The 21,361-nt window shown below is 56.0% G+C and overlaps 1 protein-coding gene across 1 annotated transcript in view; it reads left to right on the top strand.

Annotated features, from left to right (window-relative positions):
* FSTL4 (follistatin like 4) overlaps positions 1-21,361 on the top strand; it is a 408,583-nt gene that overhangs the window by 278,572 nt on the left and 108,650 nt on the right. Inside the window, exons 5-6 of the mRNA XM_025860911.2 lie at positions 10,414-10,607; positions 14,006-14,129. Of these exons, the coding sequence (XP_025716696.1) occupies positions 10,414-10,607; positions 14,006-14,129 (318 nt within the window). The remainder of the gene's footprint in view (positions 1-10,413; positions 10,608-14,005; positions 14,130-21,361) is intronic.

Raw genomic sequence — 21,361 nt, 5'->3', positions numbered from 1 at the left:
AAGAAAGAAAGAAAGAAAGAAAGAAAGAAAGAAAGAAAGAAAGAAAAAGAAAAGTAGTAGGAATAAACTATGCCTTTCGATATGTAAATGTTTAGACACCAGGTGCTTATACTGACTCAGAGTAGTCAGATGTCAGCACTTACTATGTGGATCCTATGAACACAGCAGCTGCAGATGGAGCCTGTGATGGGCATGTTATGTTGACACTTTGAGTACGTAAGTGACGTTGCTTTTGGAGCTGTGATGCTCCAAAATGGTGAACCATTCTTGACAAAGTTGTAAACAAAATTTATAGCTGAGGTCCCCCTCAGCTCTGTAACCCCTCGAAGACCATAAGCAGCTCAAGCCTCAGAGCAGTGACATTCCTAGGCATCACTGACTCCTGAGGAGCTACATTTTCTGCATCTTGATAGCAGGACCCTTCCCTTTGGTTAGGTGTTTGAGGGGATGGAGTCTCATCCATTCAACAAAATGAATGGAATTACGGAGGGCAGGGGTGGGGCCCTACACTCTCCTCCCTCAGGAGCTGCAGCTTTCCGCCTGGTGGCGGTCCCTTCATCTAGCACTCCTGTTTCTCCTCCTGGAGCGTGTGAGGGGCGGGGCAGGAGTGCGCAGGCGGTGGGCTCGGGACAGGGCCATGGGAGAGCCAGAGTCTGCGTGGAGTCTGTGTCCTCCTTCCAGAAGGAATCAGTGACTTGTTAAGGATCCTATTTGCCTGTGTGTTTCCTGCTAACACAAGAGTAAAAACTCAGGCTCTTCCTGCCAGAGGGCTTTAGCATTTATTCAAGTTTTCAAACATTACTCTTTCACTCCAGGGCCACCTGATAGATGTGCCAGTCAACCATTAAAAGTGTCTGTGGAACCCTCTCCCAGGAATCCAACCAATTTTGCTTCCTCTAATAGGAATAGAAGAGAGGATTGTAAATGTCAGATGGCAGATTGTATAGCAACATCAATTGAACCAGGCATTCATGAGCAAATGTACCATTTATCTCACAAAGGTCTGGGTGGTTTTGTTAATTTCAATTACCTGATACTGGGGCGAACGTTGAGGTGAGGCTGCGTCCGCAGGTCAGGCGCGGGGAGAGCTGGATGCTTCCCCCTGCACTGGAGCTGCCGCAGCTGTGGAAGGAGCCACGTGGTCTGCGTGCTGGGTAGGTTGGGCCCAGGCAGGGCCAAAGGCCATGTGGAGTCTTGGTCTTATTCTGTTTGTGGACCCAAAGTGGGCCCTGTGCCTTCAACCCAGAGCATTCGAAGGCAGCTGGGATGACTCCTAGAGCACCCAGGGGAAAGAACAGGGGACACTGACGGAGGACAGGTGGCCAGCCTTTGGGACCTGGAAGGATGAGGGGCTCCTAATGAGTGTGGTGAGCCCATTGTCGGTGCTGGCGTTAGGACTCATGGGTGAGGAGGGAACCCGGGTGGAGCTGGAGGGACGGGAGAAAGGAGGTCAGCAGAGTACCTCCGAACCGTGGGCAGGCAGCAACTCACCAGTGTCCTCATGGTCGGGGCCCATGCCCACCATGGGGTACTGTGGCCTGGTGCTCTAAGAGAGTGAAGACCTTCACTTAGCAGACACAGAGGTGTTGGAATGCGATCTAAGGAGGGGACAGGCTGGGGACAAGGACAAGATGAGAGTGTGGGGCTTGGAGCAGACAAACACAGCTCCTTAGAGGTGGGCTTTGGCGGCAAGGTCAGATTTAGAGAAGGGGCCTTTCGGGAAGGGGGCACCTGGGAGCAAAGCCGGTCGGCCTACTTCTGGAAGGTAGGGGAGTAGCCAGTAGCTGTGGCTTAGGTCACAGTGGAAGGACCTCCCCAGGGTGCTTGAGTGTGGGTGATGGTGACCCATCTGCTCAGCAGTTACAGGCCTCAGGTGCCAGCCAGCCGGGGGTCACCAGGTGGTGTGACTTAGGGCACACCTGTTCTTGTTGGGGATTGTAAGGAGACTGTATCACGTGTGCTTCACTGTCTCCTAGAATTTTCAGAATTCTGTGACCATAAAGCAAAACTACATCGTGTTAGCAAAAGACTATCCTGAAGATAAACCCACTGGTTTTGGCATTTATTGTTAATTGAATTTTCTCAGAAATGGCAGCAGGAAGATTGTTAATGTTCATGAATTTACATCGAATTAAACATCTGTTCCTCTTAAGCTAAACTCCAGTAAAGTTATGGCGGCTCATAAATTAGATCTGGGAGTAAAAGGCTTCTTACTCTTTGCACAGCTTAGTGGTTTCAAAATAGACCTCAGAATGACACATTGCAACTGAGACCATGTAACACAACCACGTTCAGCCGTGATGTCGGTGCCAGACGATTAAGTCAAGTTTTTGCTTTGGTGGTAAAGATCGCAGCTTGGTTGGGCAGCAGTGACATTACTCAGCAGGCAGGCTGGGGACAGTGTGGGAGGTAGGGCTGCTGCTGTTTGGGTGCGGGTGGGGGGAGAGTCTGCCCGTGAGCAGATCCAGCAGCAGCCCAGGTTGTAGGCACGTCCAGTCTCTCCCTTGGGCCCCTCTGGGGGTTCCCACATGAGGGTCTCAGGGCCCAAGCCTAGGCGCCGGGCCACCCTGCCAGGTCCAGGAAGGACTAGCGTCCAGTGAGTGTGGTTCGAGGGTATGGCTGACTCCCGTGCAGTTCGTGAAGGAGCGGCCTGCGTGTGGTTCGGGAAGGGAGATGCCATAGCCACAAGCTGGTGTCTCTGAGCACAATCCACCAACCCTCTCCTCAGCACTTCCTTCCTTCCCATTTCCCTGTCCCTTAGCCCACACCCAGCCCCGAAAGGATTGCTGGTGTTAGTAGCAGCGTTCCTTCGGATCGAGTAATCTGTCCTGAGCTCCCTTGTCCAGTAAATTTGGGTTTTATAGGGGACTCCTGACGTGCAGGGCTGCCCCACTGAGGGATGGCCATCAAGGGGTGCGGTCTTCACAGTGGCCTTGGACTCCCCCCACCCCCTGCGGCCCCCCCCAAGCCACCTGTCCATAAAGCACAGAGGGTCCCCAGCGTCAGCGTTGTGCTCACTTACTGATCAGAACCCTAGTATGGAATTGGACCTTTCCCCAAGCTGTTCTGTGGCTGAATTCCCCCACAGGCCTCCCTGCCTGAGCTGCTGTTCCAAGCACGAGTCCCCCCAGCCACAAACACATTATCCTCCCATCCAGCTCCAGAGGGAGCTGTGTGTGCCCACCAGGGGGGTGACTCGGAGAAGCCACCTCTGTGCAACCTCGTATCCAGTGGGGCACCAGTCCCTCTGTGGCTTCCCACCTTGCCACCGCCACCCCCAGGCTGGCCATGCCAGACTTCATTCTGTGGGGCCACCACTGCAGGTTTTGGGGTGCCCCAGTGGACGAGATAGGGTCCACGCCCCCTGGCAAGCACAGGGCAGCTTGGACGCCAATGAGCATGGCTTCACGTGCCACCCGCTGGAGCTGCCCCGCCACCCCCACATCACACGCAGGGCCCTCCCACAGGCACTGGCGGGACAGATGACATGGGCTCCCAGCCCCGCCCCCCCCCCGCCGAGTTCCAGACCTCGGTCACTGTGGCTCAGGGGGGCTGGGATCGTCCTCTCTCCTCTGGCCAGGCTGCCACCGTTCTCTGACCCCACCGGCTGTGCCCATTCACCCAGGATTCCACAGTCGTCCAGGCAACAGGCATTCAGTGAGCACCTTCTGCGTGCAGGTGCTGGGGCCGGGTGCTGGGCATGTGCTGCCCCAAGACAAGAGCCTGGCCTTGGGGGGCTTCCGCTGTCCCAGGGCAGCCTGACCTTCAGCTGTGAACAGATAGGAACGGGGAGAGAGGCTGGACAGAGTGTAGCAACAGAGAATGGGGGCAGCACACGGGGGAGCTCTTCACATGGGTGGTATGTTGGGGGAAGAGGCCAAAAGACTTGGTGAAGGAATGGCTGGGGGTGAGGGAGGCAGAGAGGCAGCCAGGGCTGGCCCAAGCCGAACCCTCACCACCCTCCCTCCCTCCCTGGGGCCAGGTGTCTCCAGCCCACCCCCTCACCTGCCTGCAGGTGCCTCCTGTGTCCAGAACCTAGGCCTCTGTCAGGAGCCTTGACCACACGGCCTGTCCCTCGCTCTCAGTTAGAACCTGAGCTTCCCGCTGCCTGAATGGTATCTCCCCCCACCCCCACCCCAGCCACACTGCACAGACCTGCTTCCCTTGACTCTTTGGAGCCCCTAGCCCTATCCACACCTGCAACTGGAAGCTTCACCTGCCTCAGAGCGAAGATGGTCCCTTTGAGGTCCCGTCCGGCAGGGGCACGTGTGGCTAATGGAATATTCACGATGTCTTCCTTGCTTCCCTTTGTTCTGCACTAGAAAGTGTTCCTTTGATGGACATTTAATTCCAGAGGCTGCTACCTGCTTCCTATCTCTCTTTGCTCAAAAAATTAAATGTGGATATGCCCATGCTCCTGCTATAATAATCTCCCTTGGCGTGGAGGGAATATGGCTGGGACAGGAGAACATTAGAATCTTCACAGAGGGACAATTATTGAGGGAACTAGATTAATGAGATGTCATAACAACTTAGCTAGATCTGTGGCTGACCTTTCTCATGGAGAATGGGCTTGATAAATGTAGTTCATTACCAAGTTCTGACATGAAAATAGGATCACACTCTGGGCTTCTCAGCAGGCTGATCAATATTTTATCTGCCAAAGCAGCCCTGGTCTGGGAGCAGAAGGAGCCCCCCCCCCACAACGGGCGCTGGCAGGAAGCCTGGGGCCAGGGCTGGGGGCCGCCCCGGTGGCCACTGCACATAGAGGGCCCCAGGCTGACAGGAAGGTAGCTGGGCTCTTCCAAGGGCCTGTCGGGCTGTTTGTCTCTGTCAGGCTGACTGGGCCATAAGCCTCCCTCCCTGAGGGGCCCCAGAGTGTCGGTGGCCCTGGGCATCAGTGAAAGGGACAGTGACAAATGCTCCAGCTCGCCTGGGGCGTCAGGCCTACTTCATCCCAAGAAGCCCTCAGGCCTGGCTGACTACTTGGACTCTGCAGAGAGTCCTTTTACGTTTTCTTTCCCATCATGACCCCGGACGGTAGTGAGGGATTATCACTGCCCCCGTTCTGAGGGAGGATGTGGAGTCAGGAAGGGCAAGGAAATGAACACCTTTGTTAGGGTCTCATAGCTAGTCAAGGTAGAACCAGATGGTCTCCTGACTCCCTGTCCAGTGCTCCATCCAGCCTTGTGATGACCGTCATTGATGGGGCTGATCAGCAGCCTCTGATGAAGTCACATGCCAGGTTGTTACAGGGTGGTTCCATCATCCTGGCTTCCTTATGAGAGAGTCTGCCCTGGAGCCACGAGACTCAGTTGTCACCCATAGTCCCTGATTAACTCACTCAACAAGCGTCTCACACCTTAGTGCTATGTGCGTAACTGTCCAGTCAGTCCCATGGAGGGGATATGACAGACGCTAACGCCCCGTCCGGATTCCCTCAGTCAACTCCCAAGGTTGTGTGCAACTCTGGAGGACAGCTGCCCATGACCCTGACCGACAGCATCCAACCTTGGGTCCCCACATCTTCATCCTCAGGGCCCCTGCGGGCCTCAGGAACGGGCTCGGTCCTCATGTGGGGAGTCCAGAAGTGCTAGACGGGGCGGTGTGTAGTGCCCCAGAAGCAACCCTTGGCCAACAAGGGTCGGAAGTTGGCAGAAGAGTGCCCCGCACCCTCACACCTGAGTGGAGCAGCTCTGGGGCCTGCTGGACACAGTCTCTCGAAGGTTCCGTGGCACCAAGCTCCAGCTGCTTGGCATCCCACCCTTCATTGGCTTTCCCCCTCTCCGGTCTCACTTCCCTCTTCCTTCTGTGCATTTCTTGGGATCATCTCCAAACATACTACTCAGTCTAGGTCCTTGCCTCACAGGCTGCTCTGCGGGAGCCCAGAGCCCAACCTGAGAGGACAAGCTCACAAAAAGCCATCCACACTGGGCAGAGAGTAGGAAGCTGGAGACAGGGAGGCGGTTCTGTGTGTGCAAGCGGGAGGAGCAAGGCTTCCCAGCAAAGGAGGCTGAGCTGGGCCCTGAAGAAAGCAGAAAGAAGAGAAGGAGAGAAAGTCTTCGAGAACGCCCCGAGACAGCCGTGCCTCGGCTGTGGTCAGAGCTCAGTGAGCTTATGGGTCCGGAGGGGACCTCCCTGGAACTCCCCAAGCCTCATCGGAGGCTTTGACCTAGCCAAGGCTACCCTTATTTGTGACACAAATCTCTCTTTACCTGGAAGCCACCAAGACTCAGAGGAAACATTTAAATGACTTTCCTAGCATGTGGAGAGAAATGTTTGCAGGGTGGATTGTGTCCATCCCACTGATGCACACAACAGGTCCCCTCCACATCCCAGCTCGGCAGCCCCTGCTGAGCTGGCTCAGGCAGAGCCCCCAACATCACACGCAAGCATCCTGCTCTCCAGAGTTCTCTCTGGAAGTCCCAGCAGCCGTGGATCGGCCAGTGGGGAAGTGAACTCTACTCTAGGCTGACTGCACAGGCAGCAGGAAGCAGCCCTGGTGTGGGGCTCCCAGGCTGGGCTGGCCGTTGCCATTCTCACCAGCATCATGGTCAGCACACACAGGGACCCGGGGAGGAGGGTTGTGGCCCCCAGGCCTCTGCCATGCCCCCTCCAGGGACCTTCCCTCCAAAGGGCCAAGGGTCCAGAGGGCCAAAGGTAAAGCCTGGGCTCTGCCCTACTTCAGAGACAGGTGATCCTTCTCACCCCCTGGGACCCAGGCCCACCCCCAAATAGGGGCAGGGATGCTAGATGCAGTGATGTCTCAGCAGGGACATGGAGATTTGGGTGAAGAGCATTCCAGATAGAGGGGGAGTGAATGCCGAGCCATGGGCAGGAGCACGCTCGAGTGGCCGGTCTGTCTTCTACACTCCCACCTCTTCCTGTGCCCTGTGTGGGCTTGCTGGGTGGGGGTCAGGGACGAACCAGTGAAGATAAGAACCCAACCCCGGGGTATTGACCCTCTCTTGTCCAAGCTGGGGAAGGGAAAAAGGAAGATCAGAAAGCAGAAGCTGCGTGGGCCAGGCCTCGGGGCTCCGTGAGGTGGACAAGGGCCAGCCAGGGGCTCAGCTCATTTGGTTCCTGGGCTCTGCATCCCCTGCGCAGAGGGCCCTGCTTAACCCCATGCCAACCACTGGGAGGGGGATTTGAGTGATGTCTTTTCTTTCTTTGTATTCATCTGTACTTTCCAAGCATTCTCTGATGGACACAAATTTCTTTTCTATAAGACAACTATTTAAAACGAGCAGCAGCATGCAGAGCCTTTAGCTAAAGGCCAGGCCTAGCCGATCCACAAATGCCCCCGGCTCCCCGTCGATGAACCACTCCAGTCTGCTCCCGTGGTGACACCAGGGGGCGGGAAGGAAAAAACACAACTGGGGCTTGGTAAGCTATCCCTCATATGGGCCTTGCTAGGCTGCTCTGTGTCCTGGAACGAAGGCCTGCCTCGGGTGGGGAGAGGCTGCCAGAGGACCGTCGTTGCTGGAGATGGAGCGTCAAAGGGTGTCCCAATGAGAGGGTGGGGACTTCAACTAAAACGGCCAGTTCCATGGGTACAGAAATGCCACCGTTGGGTGTCTTCCCTCTGGTGGTCATGACTCCCCAAAGCCACAGGGACACTAGAGGAACTCAGGAGCACTGGGCCAATGGCTTCGTTATTTGAGATTCATGTAACGTGCAACTGCTTCTGGGACAAAGAAGGATTTAGGATTCCCTTCCAGGAGCCCCCTGGTTCATCTCTGGCCCCACACACTCCAGGCACGGTGAGGGCCCTCAATAAGGACAGAAGGACGAAGGAAGTGCCTGGCATCCCGCCTTTGCCCCACATTCCCCTCCAGCCTTGTCTCGTTCCCCCCACCCCCCACCCCTGCCCCGCACCAGCTTTCTCCAGACACTGTGCGGCTGGCTTCTGCGTGCGTCCTTCCTGCTGTTGGTCTTCCCTCCCCATCCTTCATCCTTCAGGGCTCATGCTGGACTGCCCTCCCCGAAGGAGGCTGCCTTCAGCCCAGCCTCGTGAGCTCCCCCTCTGTGGGCACCTCCGACGCCCAGGACGGGAAGCTCTATTGTGTCCCAGCGTGCCACCGGCATCTGGCACATACTTGGAATGTAAATGCTGGCAAAAGGTGGGAGCGGCATGGCCGGTGTGGGCCCTAGCAGGGGGCAAGGCCAGGGGCCCGGGGAGCAGACCCTTCCCCACCCCTTTCCTCCAGATTGATTTCTAGACATGTGCATACCTTCCTGACCAGGAGGTGTGTACTGGGCAGTGCCAGGGTGGAAAAGCCAGGAGCCTCTGAACTCACAGGGAACTGTAGGGGTGTAGGAGGAGGAGGAGCAGAGCCTGGAGAGATGGCTTCGGTTCCCCCCGACGGGACCCACCTCAGTACTTTCCCTGGCTTGCCAGTGTGGGAGCCCTGCCTGGCAGCAGGCAGCTCACAGGGGATGTGTGCCCCAGCACGGTCCGGTCCGTGAGGAATGAGATGCATCTGCCCAACCTACTCAGCCCCGCCGCTCCCTCAGGGAGCCCGGCTCTGCGTGGTCCCGGCAGGTCTTCCCACCGGAGCCTCCCTCACCATCCACACCATTCCTATACTGTGTCCTCACTTCTGCTCCATCTGCCGGGACTGCAGTTCAGCCTGCTGGAGGCTTTCCTCCCCTTGCCCTAAACTGACTTTTATCCAGGCCCAGGAAGAAGAAAAAGCCAGCCAGCCACCACATCAGCCCCTGGGCAGAAGTGGGTTTGTAGTGGGACAAGGTCAGTGCTCTCAGCACTGTGTACCTCTATGGACTTGAGAATCAGGTCTGCCCATCGGGGGCCCTAAGAGCTCCCAGGAATGGGTATCCTCCCAGGCCCAAGAGGGGTACTAGCCAAGTTAGGGGGATGGGAGAGCCCTTCTCCTCAGAGCATGAAGACTCCCAGAGAGCAAATAAATTTGATTATATTGAACACAACAATTGATTTTTTTCTAAAGAATCACGCAGGAGAAAATGGTAACAGGCATCTGTTTCTAACGAGAATCAATTGACCCCAAATGAGAAGAAAATCTAGAAACACAAACAAGCACAAGAAAAAGTGGTTGGGCTGTCGAGGCCTGTCTAGGGAGGGAAGGAGGAAAGGAGACAGACAGACAGACTCCCCCATCAGCCTTTCCCCACCAAATAGCTTCCTTGTTTGTTGCTCCTCAGCAAATGTGGTTTCAATAATAAGGAGGGAGAGAGTAGCTATCATTTTACCTGCCCTGATTCAGTGCCGAGCCAGCACCTGAGCCCTTTATGCGCGTATCTTATTTAACCCTCCCAAGAGCCCCCTGTGGAGGCCCCTGTCGTCCCCACCTCACAGGTGAAATCACCGAGGCACTGTGTCCAAGGTGCACGTTCAGGCCGCGGCAAAGCCAGGACTCAAACCCAGTGGACTCCCAGGCCAGTGCTCTTCCCAGCCCTGAGCTATTACCTGGTGCCCTCCACTGGCCTTGGAATGAAGGGGAAGAGCCCCAGACCCGCCAGTCCCTTCCCAGCAATGCAGCCAGCAGCACACTGGCCTTCAGTGGGGTGGGCGGCTAGGAGCCCATGCCCATGCCCCGGGACTTCGCGAAGCCAAGTGCCAAAACGCTCCCTCTCCCCCCACCCGAGAGGGACCATCCTGCTCGGCTAACAGCCCCACGGCCTCAGCCATGCGCTGAGCCCCGTATGGTGTTCACCCCAGTGGGCCTGTCACCAGCAAGATAAACTACATCATGTCACAGTGCATCATGGGCCTCACTTGCCAAAACACCATGTGGTTCTGCTGCCAATCGGCAAGCACACCTAAAATAAAAGACCGAAGAGTCACAGGCTGTGTGTTCCAGTTTTCATTTCTTAAAGCTTCCTTTTGTTTCGTGGTCATAGACTTGTGTACACACGTTTGTTTTGAAGTAATCCAGCTCTGAGAGTGTACCTAATTAACTTAAGCACCGTTTATTAGTCCTGTTAACTCAAATTCCCTCATCTCTGAAGCCAAGTATTCAAAAGCAGCCTTTAAGGTGGGATTAAGGCAAAGACGAGCTATTACAGAATAGAACCGGGGCCGGCTTTCCTAAAGCTGCCGTGGGCCGCGGCTGTGAATTCCCCCGGACCAGCCTCCCCACTGCATCCGGCAATTGCCCTGAGTCTGGCATGTAGTAGGTGCTCAGTAAGTATTTGTGGGACCAGCAAACTGGCTCCTTCCAGCACGTGTGTCCTGTGAAGCGTGTGTTCAGTGTTCAGTAACTATCGACGGGATGGGTTGGCAGGCAGACAGACAGACCGGCCCCATCTCCTCCAGGTGTGCCCACTGTGCCCACAGTAAATGCCCAAGAACGCTACCTGAGTGGGATGGGTGACACTCTTCTCTACACCAGAGGAGAAGCCTCGAGGCAGTAACCTCACCGTCTCTTCCAGCTGACCAGTGCACCATGGCCGACTACGCCCGCCTGAAGAATGTCCTTCTGGCGCTCCAGACCCGCCGGAAGCCGCTCCCAGATGGGGACAGCAGACGAGACCCAGCCTCCCAGAAGCGCCTCCTGGTGGAATCTCTGTTTACGGACTTGGATGCAGACGGGGACGGCCACCTCAGCAGCTCTGAACTGGCGCAGGTGCGTACGGTACTCGCTGAACACCGAATTATGGAGGTTTTTCCATCCAGGGTGTAGATAAAGAGAACCGGGGAGATCCCTGCGAGCAGAATTGTTTGTAACTGTCTCTCTAACGGGACGCTAAGGAGGCCTCTCTCTGGCAAGAGCAGACCTTCCCCTGGGAGTCAGAGAGCTTGTGTTGAGTGCCTCCGAGAATATCTTATAAACAAACCCACGTCAGTGCCTTCTTCCCACCAGCCACCTTCAGCCAATATTGACAAGCTTTGAAGTGCTCTCAGCTAGCTGGCAAAAGATGCACTTCCGAGGGGCTAGTCTCTGATGTTTTCATTAGGAAATAAATCTCTTCCTTGAGTCTTCTGCCTTCCTTAGCAGGAATGTTGAAAGGAAGTAGGGGCTGGGGGCTATCACCTGGGCATCCCTGAGTCCTCCCCCTATGACCTTGCCATTCTGTAGGGTCCAGATATCCACAACCCAACACCCAGGCCGCTTACTTGCAGGAAGCCCTGCATCCCCCGCTGCCCACCCCCCAAGCTGTGCCCTTCCGTTTGAGCGGACACTTGGGATTGGACCCGGTGGTTTGCCTCCCTCCCCAAGCACAGCACACGTGTCCCTGTCTCCAGCTTGGAGGTGGTGCTGGGGCAGTGACCGGCTGCAGGGAGGGTCTCTAGGATGCTGGCAGACAGGCAGGCCAGGTAGGCCAGAAAGACCTGCATTCCTGTCCCACTCTGCTGGTCTCCCTCTTATGGCCTGGAGCCACACCAGGCAGGTGCCAGGGTGAGGTCAGCCTCCCCAAGTTGGCTAGTGGGGTGGGGACAGCTTTTCCTCAGAGCCCGCAGAATGCCCACCCAAAGGATAGATAACTATAGATGAGTCCCCACCTTCAATGCCACTTTAAAGACATCCTTCCCATAGCACAGTGACCTTAGAAAAGCTGTGGCCAGGTCAGTAGGAAGGACGGGGCCGGGGAGTGCCCTAGCATTTACCGAGCATCCTCGACGTGCGTGGCACTAAGCAAGGCCCTTTACTTATGACATAGGAAACAGAAGAGTCCCTTACCGTGTAGTGTAGTCTCTAAGAACACAGACTTTCTGGTCAGGCTTCCTGAGTTCCAGCCCTGCCTCCGGTGTTGACTAGCTAGTGGGTGTTGGGAGACCACCTCACCTCGCTGCACCTCTGTTTCTTGTCTGTGACCGCCCCAGGGTCAGCGGGCGGGTGAAAGGAGCTAAGGCACATGAGGTGTTCTGCATGGTGCCTGGGACGTAGCACACTCTGAGTAGGTGGGAGTACTCGGGGTCAATGCCACCGTCATTATCTTTGTTATTATTTCCCCCTTAACCCTTTCAGTCATCCTCCGCTGCTACCGTTATCCTCACTTCACAGATACTTTTAGATGAGGAAACCAAAGCTCTAAGAAAGCAAGCAACTTGCCCGACCTGTGTTCACTGCCAAGAACGTGATGGCACTCAGACGAGACGCAGGCGGGCTGATACACGGGCCCCTGCTCTCCTCACCACACAGGGGTCTCCCTGGGGGAGAATGGCGCCCACCAGAAGGCTCCATTCTATCCTCCCAAGGTCTTTGACGCCAGAAAGTGCCCACAAGACCTGAGTACAAAGCAGTCACCTGGAGGCTTGGCCATGCAGGGTCCCCCTCTCAAGGCCGTCCACCCCAGCCAGCCCAGAGTCTGCTTGCAGAGTGGGCGCTGGGAACCGCAGATCCTCAGGCACTTGCAGACCCTGCTCTGCTTGTCCACACGTGGGCAACACGTGCCAGTCCATCCAGAGCCTGCCTCTCAGGAGGCCTGCTGCCCACAGCCTCCCAGGCACACACCATCCCAGCCCTGGCAGCTATCATACCACCACCTGCAGGTGTACTTGGCTCCCAGCTATGGCGAAAACCCCAAGGAGCAGGGCCAGCCACGCACAGATGACCCACGCCACCCTGGGAAAAGCCCAGGCCCCGTCAGTTACAGTTACGTGAAAGAACCATCTGGCAGGCCCCCGCACTAGATGCTATGCAGGGAGCACCAAACACAGGTGGCTTTGGCTTGTCTTAGAAGCACCTGAGGGCTCTTGCCACCCCAGCCCTACAGGGCTCCCAGGTGGCTGACAGGTAAACAGACCCTTCGTGGGCTTGTTGCTCTGACCTGGTGGGGATGTGCCCAGAGGCACCTGAAGCCATTAACAAGCATGGTAATTGGACTATGATTTCCTCTTCAAAATTTAATGTATTTTAAGTCCATTTCACAAACCTGCCAAGCGGAGCCCAGCAAAGAGGGCCTTTCCTTGACACTGAATCAAAGGCGTCAGGGAAAAACGTGTCGGTCCTATGAAAAGTTAATCAATTTCCAATGCAGAAATAGACAAGGGGAAATTTCCATCTTTACAAGATTGATTTCCAGCGCTATGGTTGATCTCCCTTTTATTGAACACTTACTTGCTGGGTGAGGGGTCATTTTTTTTAACGTTATCACATTAAATTGCCCTTAGTATAGCAGGCCAAGCTGAGACTGTTAAATAAAGAGAAAATGTCTCTGTCCCCCTGCCCCTCCAAAATAAAATGAAATAATTTTCTTTCTTCTAAGATTTTATTCTGAGCATTTTCCTTGCAAGACTTTAGTCCCGGACATCCCATCCTCTGGCTCCAGCTGAGCGAGGGGTGCCTGGAATTTCCACACAGAGTCTCATTTTGGCATGTGGCTGATCGTGCTGGGGAGGCCACATCCAGAGAAAAGTTCACCAGGGCACATCCAGAGCCCCATGCCAGCGTCCCACGGGCAGACGCTTGTGCCCCTGGCAGAATGGGGTAGGCAGAGGCGGGGAGCTCAGCCCCAGTCAGTAGCGAGGCAGCTGCCCCTTTCGGGGTGGGGAGGGGTTCTGGTGGCTCCCAGGTGCTGCCCTGAGGCCGGGAAGGGCTGGCTGGGGGGCTGGGCAGGCATGCACCGATGCAGCAGTGACCCTCCTGCCCTACACAGCTGGGAGCCGTGGGATCAGACGTTTGTCTGATCTGGCCCCTTCTCTTTCCTGTTTCCCCATCTGCGGCATGAAGGGGTAGACCAGGCTCTTCAAGGATCGTGCCCAACCGAGAGTGTCTGGGGTCCGCCCGCCCAGATGGGGAGAAAACACATCTGAACGCTCATTCCGACTCTGCCCCAACCCCTGTGTGACCTCGGGAAAGTCCCTGCCCTCTCTGAGCCTCATCTCTAGAAGGAGAGGCTCAGGCGAGAGAAAACCAGAGAGCATGGGGTGCTCCGCATGGCCCATGGAGCTACCACGGGAGCCCTCACCCCTCCCTCAGGGGGGCGACCCCAGCCCCTCTTGGCCTGAGCCATCTTTGAGCCAGGTCCACAGCCCTGCCCTTACTCCCTGCTCTGGCCTCACCCGTTTCCTCACCCACAGCACGTGCCGAAGGAGCAGGACCTGGAGGCGGACTTCCTGGGGTGCTCGCCCGGCGACCTCCTCCGATTTGATGACTCCAACAGTGACGGCTTCTTGACGCTCCACGAGCTCTACACAGCCTTCCGTAAGTCGGCGCCAGGGTGGGCTCTGGCTCTGGGGCCTGTCCTGGTTGGTCGCCAGCCCTGGTTTCTTTTATACACGAAAGCATTGGAATTTGTTTTGCAACAAGCCTGAGCTTTAGGAACAAGGTAGAGGAAGCATGGGTGGGAAGAGGGAGGGCTTGCTTCTGCTCTTTTTGAAGAAAGGGTCTTCTTGGTGTTGTTGGAGAAGCCCAGGACTGTGATGTAAGTGTGTCAGGGCGGGCGGGGGGGGGGCACTGCCACACGCTCTGGGGGCGGTCGTCTATGACTGCTCCTGGAGGGAGGGGCTTTTAGGGTTTTCCCAGGCTGCCACCCGGCCACACCAAAATCAAATCCTGCAGGAGGGTTCTGGAGGCTTGGCCAGGCAGGAGTAGGGAGCTTCAGCAGAGACCTCATGCAGTTCAGCAGTGAGGAGAGGGGAGGGCGCTGCCAGGCCCGAACTTGAGATGAGAGGGGTGGTCCCAAAGAGAGGAAGCCCCTTTATGTCAGAGAACGTTCCGCCTCTGCTTAAAGCTGGTGATACGTGCATCCTGCGTGAGGCACCGTCGGACGCCATCTGCAACCCCCCTGCTCTTAACAGCAGGCCCTGGGATGTGGGGAGTAAGTGTGAAAGCCCCAGGGTGCGCTGAGGACTCTGAAGCACAGCATCCTCTCCCCCAACCCCAGCCTCTACCTGGAGTTCCACCTTCCAGAAAAGTATTCCTGCTCTGCATTGACACGGAGCCGTTACTGCGAACGTTCACCAGGCCTGGGAGGGAGGCCTCATGATTGGCTGGCAGGAAGGGCTCTTGTGGTAGATGGCAGAGGTACTCCCGTGACATGAGCAAAGAAGGGAGTGTGGCTGTCCCCTCTGGGTGGTGTCCGTGAGCTTGACACAGGGGTGCCTTTCCAGTTCACAGCATCCCTCTAACCCCAATTACAGGGCTCTGCTTGATATCCTGTGACCAGCTGTGGTTCCCCGTCATCCCCCTCCCTGCCCGCTCCTGACACTCACATTGACGTATACTAGTTCATAATGAGGTGTGAGTGACTGGTAGGCTTCACCTGCTGTGGGAGTTGTCCGCTTTGTGGATAGAGTAATTTATGCCTTGAAATAAATCTCTGAATTTTAGAATGTGTGGTGGTATCAGCAGCTCGCTAGACCCAGCTCACAAGAGCCAATTAGATTTTCAGGAATTTTGCAGTTAAACAATTGATAGCTTTAAACCAGCCATGGTGGGAGTATTTACGCCACAGAAATTTATACCACACAAATGCTACAAAAGTGGGGGGAACTTTTTTTCCTCTGGGGAGCCAGTTGTTAAGCATTGACCTGCCCATCACTGGACAAGACCCTCCCTCCTGTCCTTAGCACAAACTCCTGCAATATTCTCTCCACCTTCCCCAGAGACCCCCTGATGATTCTAATCCCAGAAAACAGGAACCAGAGGAGAAAAGAGGTCAGGGCAGATGACAGGGAGAGCAGCAACCAGTGTCCTGAGGGACAGCTCTGAGACTTTCCCAGCAATGCTTTCTGGTGTCTCGCCCCTCTGCAAAAGATGCTCAGAAAGAAAAAGCACATTTTCAGAGCCAGGCACCAAGGCTGGACGTCGAGGACTTGGAGGCTGCACCAGGCATCAGGACTTAGATGTCCCATGATGACATCACTAAGTGGAGCACGGGGCTGCTCAGCTCCGTCCTGGTTCCCAGTACCACAGAAGCCTCTGCCCCATGAGTTCTGTTCCTGGGAATCAGTCAGGGCCAAGCAGCAAACTATCGGCTTTACTCTCCAGGAAATGCAAGTGTCCTGGCTGCCCGGGATGAAAGAGGAGGCCTCCCTGGGCCCCCTAATGAAGGTCGTTATAAACATGAGCTACCTGTGTAAAAGGAGGGAAGTCATCACCTCGCCTCCAGCCATGCAGAGCCATGTGGTGTCTGTCTCCTTCATTCCTGAATTATTATTTGAAAAGCTTTATAATCATCATTTTTTAAAGCAAATTAGATTCTGCTGTCCCCTTGGACTTGTTTTGAACCAGGCAGCCAAACCATTCATCACAGCCCAATCCAAAAAAATAGATATGCAATAAAATGTAAACTCACAGCCATTACGGAAGCCACAAAATGAGTTAACCCAGCCATAAAGTCCTGACGTGCAGCCACACAGAGCATGTGGCGTCAATGGTTTTTCAAAGTCATGGGAACTCTACACTGAATCCCCTCAGCTCTGGGAATGGATTTATGGTTCAGTGAATGTTAAATAGGTAATTGAAATGAGACATATAGGTACAACTTATTACCCAGACATCAATGGACATTATAGAAACCTCACTAAAACTCAGAAAGTAATATCACACACATTCTGGCAACAACATTTTGGATTTAATTTTAAAACCTGGAGCTGATGGGCTGGCAAAGGTGGAGACTTTGAAATTGTATTTGCTTTTTTGCCAGTGTCCTTGGGTTTCAGGCAGGACAGGGTCTGTGGGGTGACTCCCTCAGTCATTCTCTTGAAGATGGGTTTGGAGGACTTTTCCCTGCAAAGCAAGTTTTGTTGTTAAGTTTTTGGTGTCAGGGGAAGGGGGTGTCCTAAATCATGTCTTCTCATGCAGCTAGCTTAGCTCAGGCTGGGCCAGTGCTTGCCGTTGTCTGCAGCTGGCTGAGGGCATTGCCAGGGACCCTGAGCTGGTGGGTGCCGTGCTTGGCTGAACTAGTTCATGGCAGGGCTGCCCCTTCCTCCTGTCTCTGCGGAACCAGAGTTCAAGCTGACCCCGCCCCAGGGAGGGGTGCAGAGGACAGTTCCCTCAGCCATGGGAGTCAGTTCTGTCTGACTGTCCAATGGAGCTAAGTCTCCCGATCACCCAACTCTGTACACGGACAGGAGCCACATAGAAGGGGGGCCTCCATCTATCACCTAAACATTCTCTTCGAGTGGCTTTTGGCATTCCAGATCACGGGCTGATCTCGGAACTGAGGGCACATGCCCTCCACTCTCCCTACCTGCTGGACACAGGACCCCACTCCCAGCTCAATGGTCTCCTCCTCTAGGGAGCCTTCCTTGATTTCTCTTCCTTCCGCAGAGCCCCACACATATCACCTCTACACAATTAAGAAGGCTGTGGCCTGCTGGTTAAGTGTCAGACCGGTTCAAATCCTCGTGCTGCCACCTACTAGCTATGTGACTTTAGACAGTTCTTTACCAGAGTTCAAGCTGAGCTTCAAGTTCCTTGTCTGTAAAATGGCATGATAACCACCACAGGGGCATACTCGGGATTAAATGAGATAATACACATAAGGCCATTAGAATGATACCCTGCATATGGTAAGTGCTAAGTAATCATGAACCAGGTACGTGAGTGACAGACTCAAAGATTTTTGCATGTGTGTTCCCACAGCCCCCAGCCCCGTCAGCCTGTGCCCTGTCATTGTTATTCTGCCCCAAATGAGTGCATAGGCCCCACCATGCCAGAGGCTGTCTGGTTACCATGTGTTCATGCCCAGAATGGGGTCTGACACCCAGGAAACCCTTGGCACGTGTTCGTCCAGTGAGGGGAGGAAGTATAAGGAGAAATACATGTGGCAAGCAGAGGGGTCCAAACACAACGTGACTGTCACCAAAGGTCCCAGAGGGTCTTTTGCACATCTCCAGTGGGGAGCAGAGGAAGCGCCTTGTTGGGGTCCCATGCCCAGGACCCCTGGTGGGGGAGCACCAGCCAGGTTGACCCAGGCCAGCGAGGGCACCCCGATGGCTTGCCTAGCAGCCCAGACATCCCCGATCACCTGGATGAGTGACCCGGGTGTGAGGTGAGCCCCGATGCCCACATGGGCCTAATGCTTCCTTAGTGAAGACAAAAGCGGCTTGCCACATAAAGCTCCCATCCTGCTCCCAGGGCCACTAATTGGCCATTCAGCCCTCCTCAGGATAAGTGGTCCATTTAGGCTGTTAGGCTCCCGGCCCGCTGCTTAATTACATCTACCTCTGACAACTGTGTGTGGCGGTAAGGGCTCCGGCTCAGTGCGGCCCCGCAGACCCGCAGACCCGCAGCGGCCCACGGCCCATCTCCACCCCCACCCCCACCACCTGTCAGACCCTGGCTGGGAGAGGACCCGGAGCAGGCCCTCTGGCTGCTGCCATCCCACCAGGATGGTGGCTTTGCCATCTCTGTGCAGATCCCTGCACCTTGGGAAGTAATTCATTAGCAAGAAATGTGGGGGTGTACTTCCTCGGAGTGTAGCCGGGAAGCTGAAACACACCCAGCCAGCACAGCCCCAGATGGGCCCCCGGGGCCACCTCCCTCCCACCTCCGGCCACCTCACAATGGCAAAGGCGACACCCACACAGGAAGACACAGCATGCCCTCCTGAAACCTGAAGAGCCTGGCCCCTTGAGGACCCCCTCCACCCCTGCCCCGAAGCTGGGCCCTGGCAGAATAGGAGGGCAGACCTCGTGAACACAACCACGGAGCACAGAGACCCCAGCTCCCTGACTCGGTCAGTGCCAGAAATATGAAAGAAAGCAGGACCAGGACTGGATCGCGGTGGGAAGACAGGGCATGTTTGCCCTGAAACTGGTGTGAGCTGGAGAGGAGAGCCAGCATCTGGGCGCGTGTGCAGGCCTCTCCTCTCCGCTCAGGCACAGGGGGTGCAGACAGCAGTGTCCATTTAAGGGGCAGGCCAGTGGAGCAGAACATTCCAGAGGCGCCTGGACAGGGCAGGAGGACCACACATGAGAGGTTCAGAAACAAGAGACTGACAACGGTAGGGGGAGGAAAACAATTAGTCAGGAAACAGGCACCGAACGCACTCTCCGGCAGGCCGCAGGAGCTTGCGCGATGGCAGGCAGAGAAGCAAATAAACGAGGTAGGAGCTGGGGCAGAGAATAACTGGGTGCAGGGCTGGCAGGGGGACCTGCTTTCCACCGAGGGGTCAGGAAGGAATTTTTGAGCTGAGGCCTGATCACCACGTTGGAGATGACCAGGCAGAGAGCGAGGAGAGGCGAAGGTGAGACAGGTGGGCGCAGTGTGCAGTCCCAAAGGGGCACAGGGCTGGGGGTGCCTGAGGAGGCTGCCAGGAGGCGGACGGCTGCCGCGCGGGGCTGGGAGGGAGCAAGCCCGCCTCGCTTGGATCCGCGCAGGCCTCTCCCAGCCCACGCCCAGCCTTTCGGGAGTCTGCAGGTGTGCCAGCCCAGGCAAGTCCCCCTGGCAGAGCCCTGGGGGTCAGCTGGAGGCTGCACTTAGCCTTGGAAGCCCCTGTCCCCTTCCAGGTTCCACAGATGATGGTCAGGACAGAACAGCAAGCAGGGCCGCCGCGTAAGGAGCCTCCCCAGTGCCTGAGCTCTGTCCTTCCAGGCCTCTCTTGCCTGAGGAGGGCGTGAAGGCAGCTGAGGGCATGCTCGCCCTCCCTCGGCCCCAGCTGAGCTGGAAAAGCCATTGACGGCCCCTGGGCTGGGGACGATGTTCAGTGAGCGCCTCCCCATTGGGGAGCAGGGCTGCTGGAATGGGGACCCCTGTGCACATACCAGGGCTCTGGGGTGGGGCCATCCCGCCCCTCACTGCTGTGTGCTGTGGCCACTTCTGCCTCTTGCCCATCTCCATCCTCAGTGGTTTGCTCCGACCAGCTGCACTGTCGGCCTGCAGTTTCCAGCACTGTCTGGAGCTGAGTCTTCAAGCACTTTCCATTTTTAAAGATCCCAGCTGGAAGCTGTCAATGGCCTCAGTGCAAAGCAATTGAATGGTAGAAAATGAACTAATTACAGGTTGTTATTGGAAAATCTATTATATACAAATTGCAAAGAAAACTCATTAAAATATGATGTTTGGTGATTTTTTTTTTTTAAATCCTCTGCTTGGAGGGAGAGGGAGGGGCAGGATGGCTGCCTACCTTGTTCCTCCGTGTCCCGGCTTAAGAATTCCCAGCAGGTCTGCAGATCAGGCTCTGGTCTCCTGTCACAGAGCCCCCTCCTTGACATTAGGTGCTACAGAGAAACTTGAGATTTTGCATGGTAGAGAGCTCGCTGAATGTTAGTAAATACTCAGAAATGGCTGCAGAGGAAACAAAGAATTTCATTCCAAAGATATAAAATGAGAACGATTTAAATGTCAGCTTCTTACCAGGATAGCACCATATTGTCCTCGTAAATCTCTGTGTTTCTGCAAAGCTTTTGTGAGGACTTCAAAGGACTTCAACATGCAATTAAACACTGAAGGTCACATTACCGATTTCCAAGCTCGCTCCCTGGCACTGGAGGGTTGAGGAGCCTTAGGAAGTGAATGGCCGAGCCTCCCAAAGCCCAGAGCTCAAAGGGACCCCTTGGATGCCAAGGCCACTTCCCCAGCTCCAGGCAAGAGCCCAAAGAGCCAGCTGAGCACAACGCGGGGGTGCACCTCAGCCTGCTGCCTCCTGGGCCCACCAGGAGGTGGCCTGGGTGGCAGGTGTAAGTCCTCGAGCACTGGGGGGACGCTCAGTTTTCTGAGGTGTGGAGAAGGCCCATTGGTGTGTTTCTGAGAGGAGAGCCCTCGCCAAGGCCGTATGCTTGGAACACAGGTCACTTGCGCTCTGCCTCTGTCCTCCCCTGCCCTCCAAACCCCTGTTTTCAGGCTCTGTGGTGGTACCCCGCTAGACCCTCGCAGCACCACCACCTTGCAGGCCCGGCTCAGGGGCTGTGCTGGGGAGCAGAGGGGTGCCACAGGGCTCTACTCACATGGGCGTGGTGACTGGAGTCGGGGAGCAGCCCAGGGGCCACACTGGGGCCTGGGAGTACTCACAAGCCCCCGCACCAGGGTGGCTCCTGGCAGAACACAGTTGGAGAGCTAGGCCCTGGGGACGGGCAGGACCCAAGAGACAGAGAGAGGGGTTTTCTCCTGGGACAGGAGGGTAGGTCAGTGGACACTCAGGCTATTGCTGCTGCCTGAGGCAGGCCCTTGGGTGGCACGTGAAGGGCTGGCTGGAGACCTCAGACCACGGCAGTGACCCACGCCGGGTGTCCCCTGCATCGGCAGCACCCACTGGCTCACTGGTCCTCACCTTATCATGCCTGTTACTCAGCAAGCCTCCAGCCCCAGACGCCCGGGCCCAGGACCCAGCCCCTCCCAGGCTCTCCCTGCAGGCTGGCGGCTGAGGGCCGGGAAGATGGCAGACAGTTGAAATAGAGGCCAAGGCCACAGGACCAAGAGGGGCCGAACGAAGATTGCAGCAGAAGGGTCAGGGCAGCCCAACCCAGGAGGCAGAACAGAGGGGCGGA

The sequence above is a fragment of the Callorhinus ursinus genome, unplaced genomic scaffold, assembly GCF_003265705.2.
Source record: "Callorhinus ursinus isolate GAN/ISIS: 27379988/994484 unplaced genomic scaffold, GSC_fseal_2.0 scaffold30, whole genome shotgun sequence".
In the NCBI taxonomy this organism is placed as follows: Eukaryota; Metazoa; Chordata; class Mammalia; order Carnivora; family Otariidae; genus Callorhinus; species Callorhinus ursinus.
Note: the sequence above shows the minus strand (reverse complement) of the source record. Positions and strands in the feature narration are given on the sequence as shown.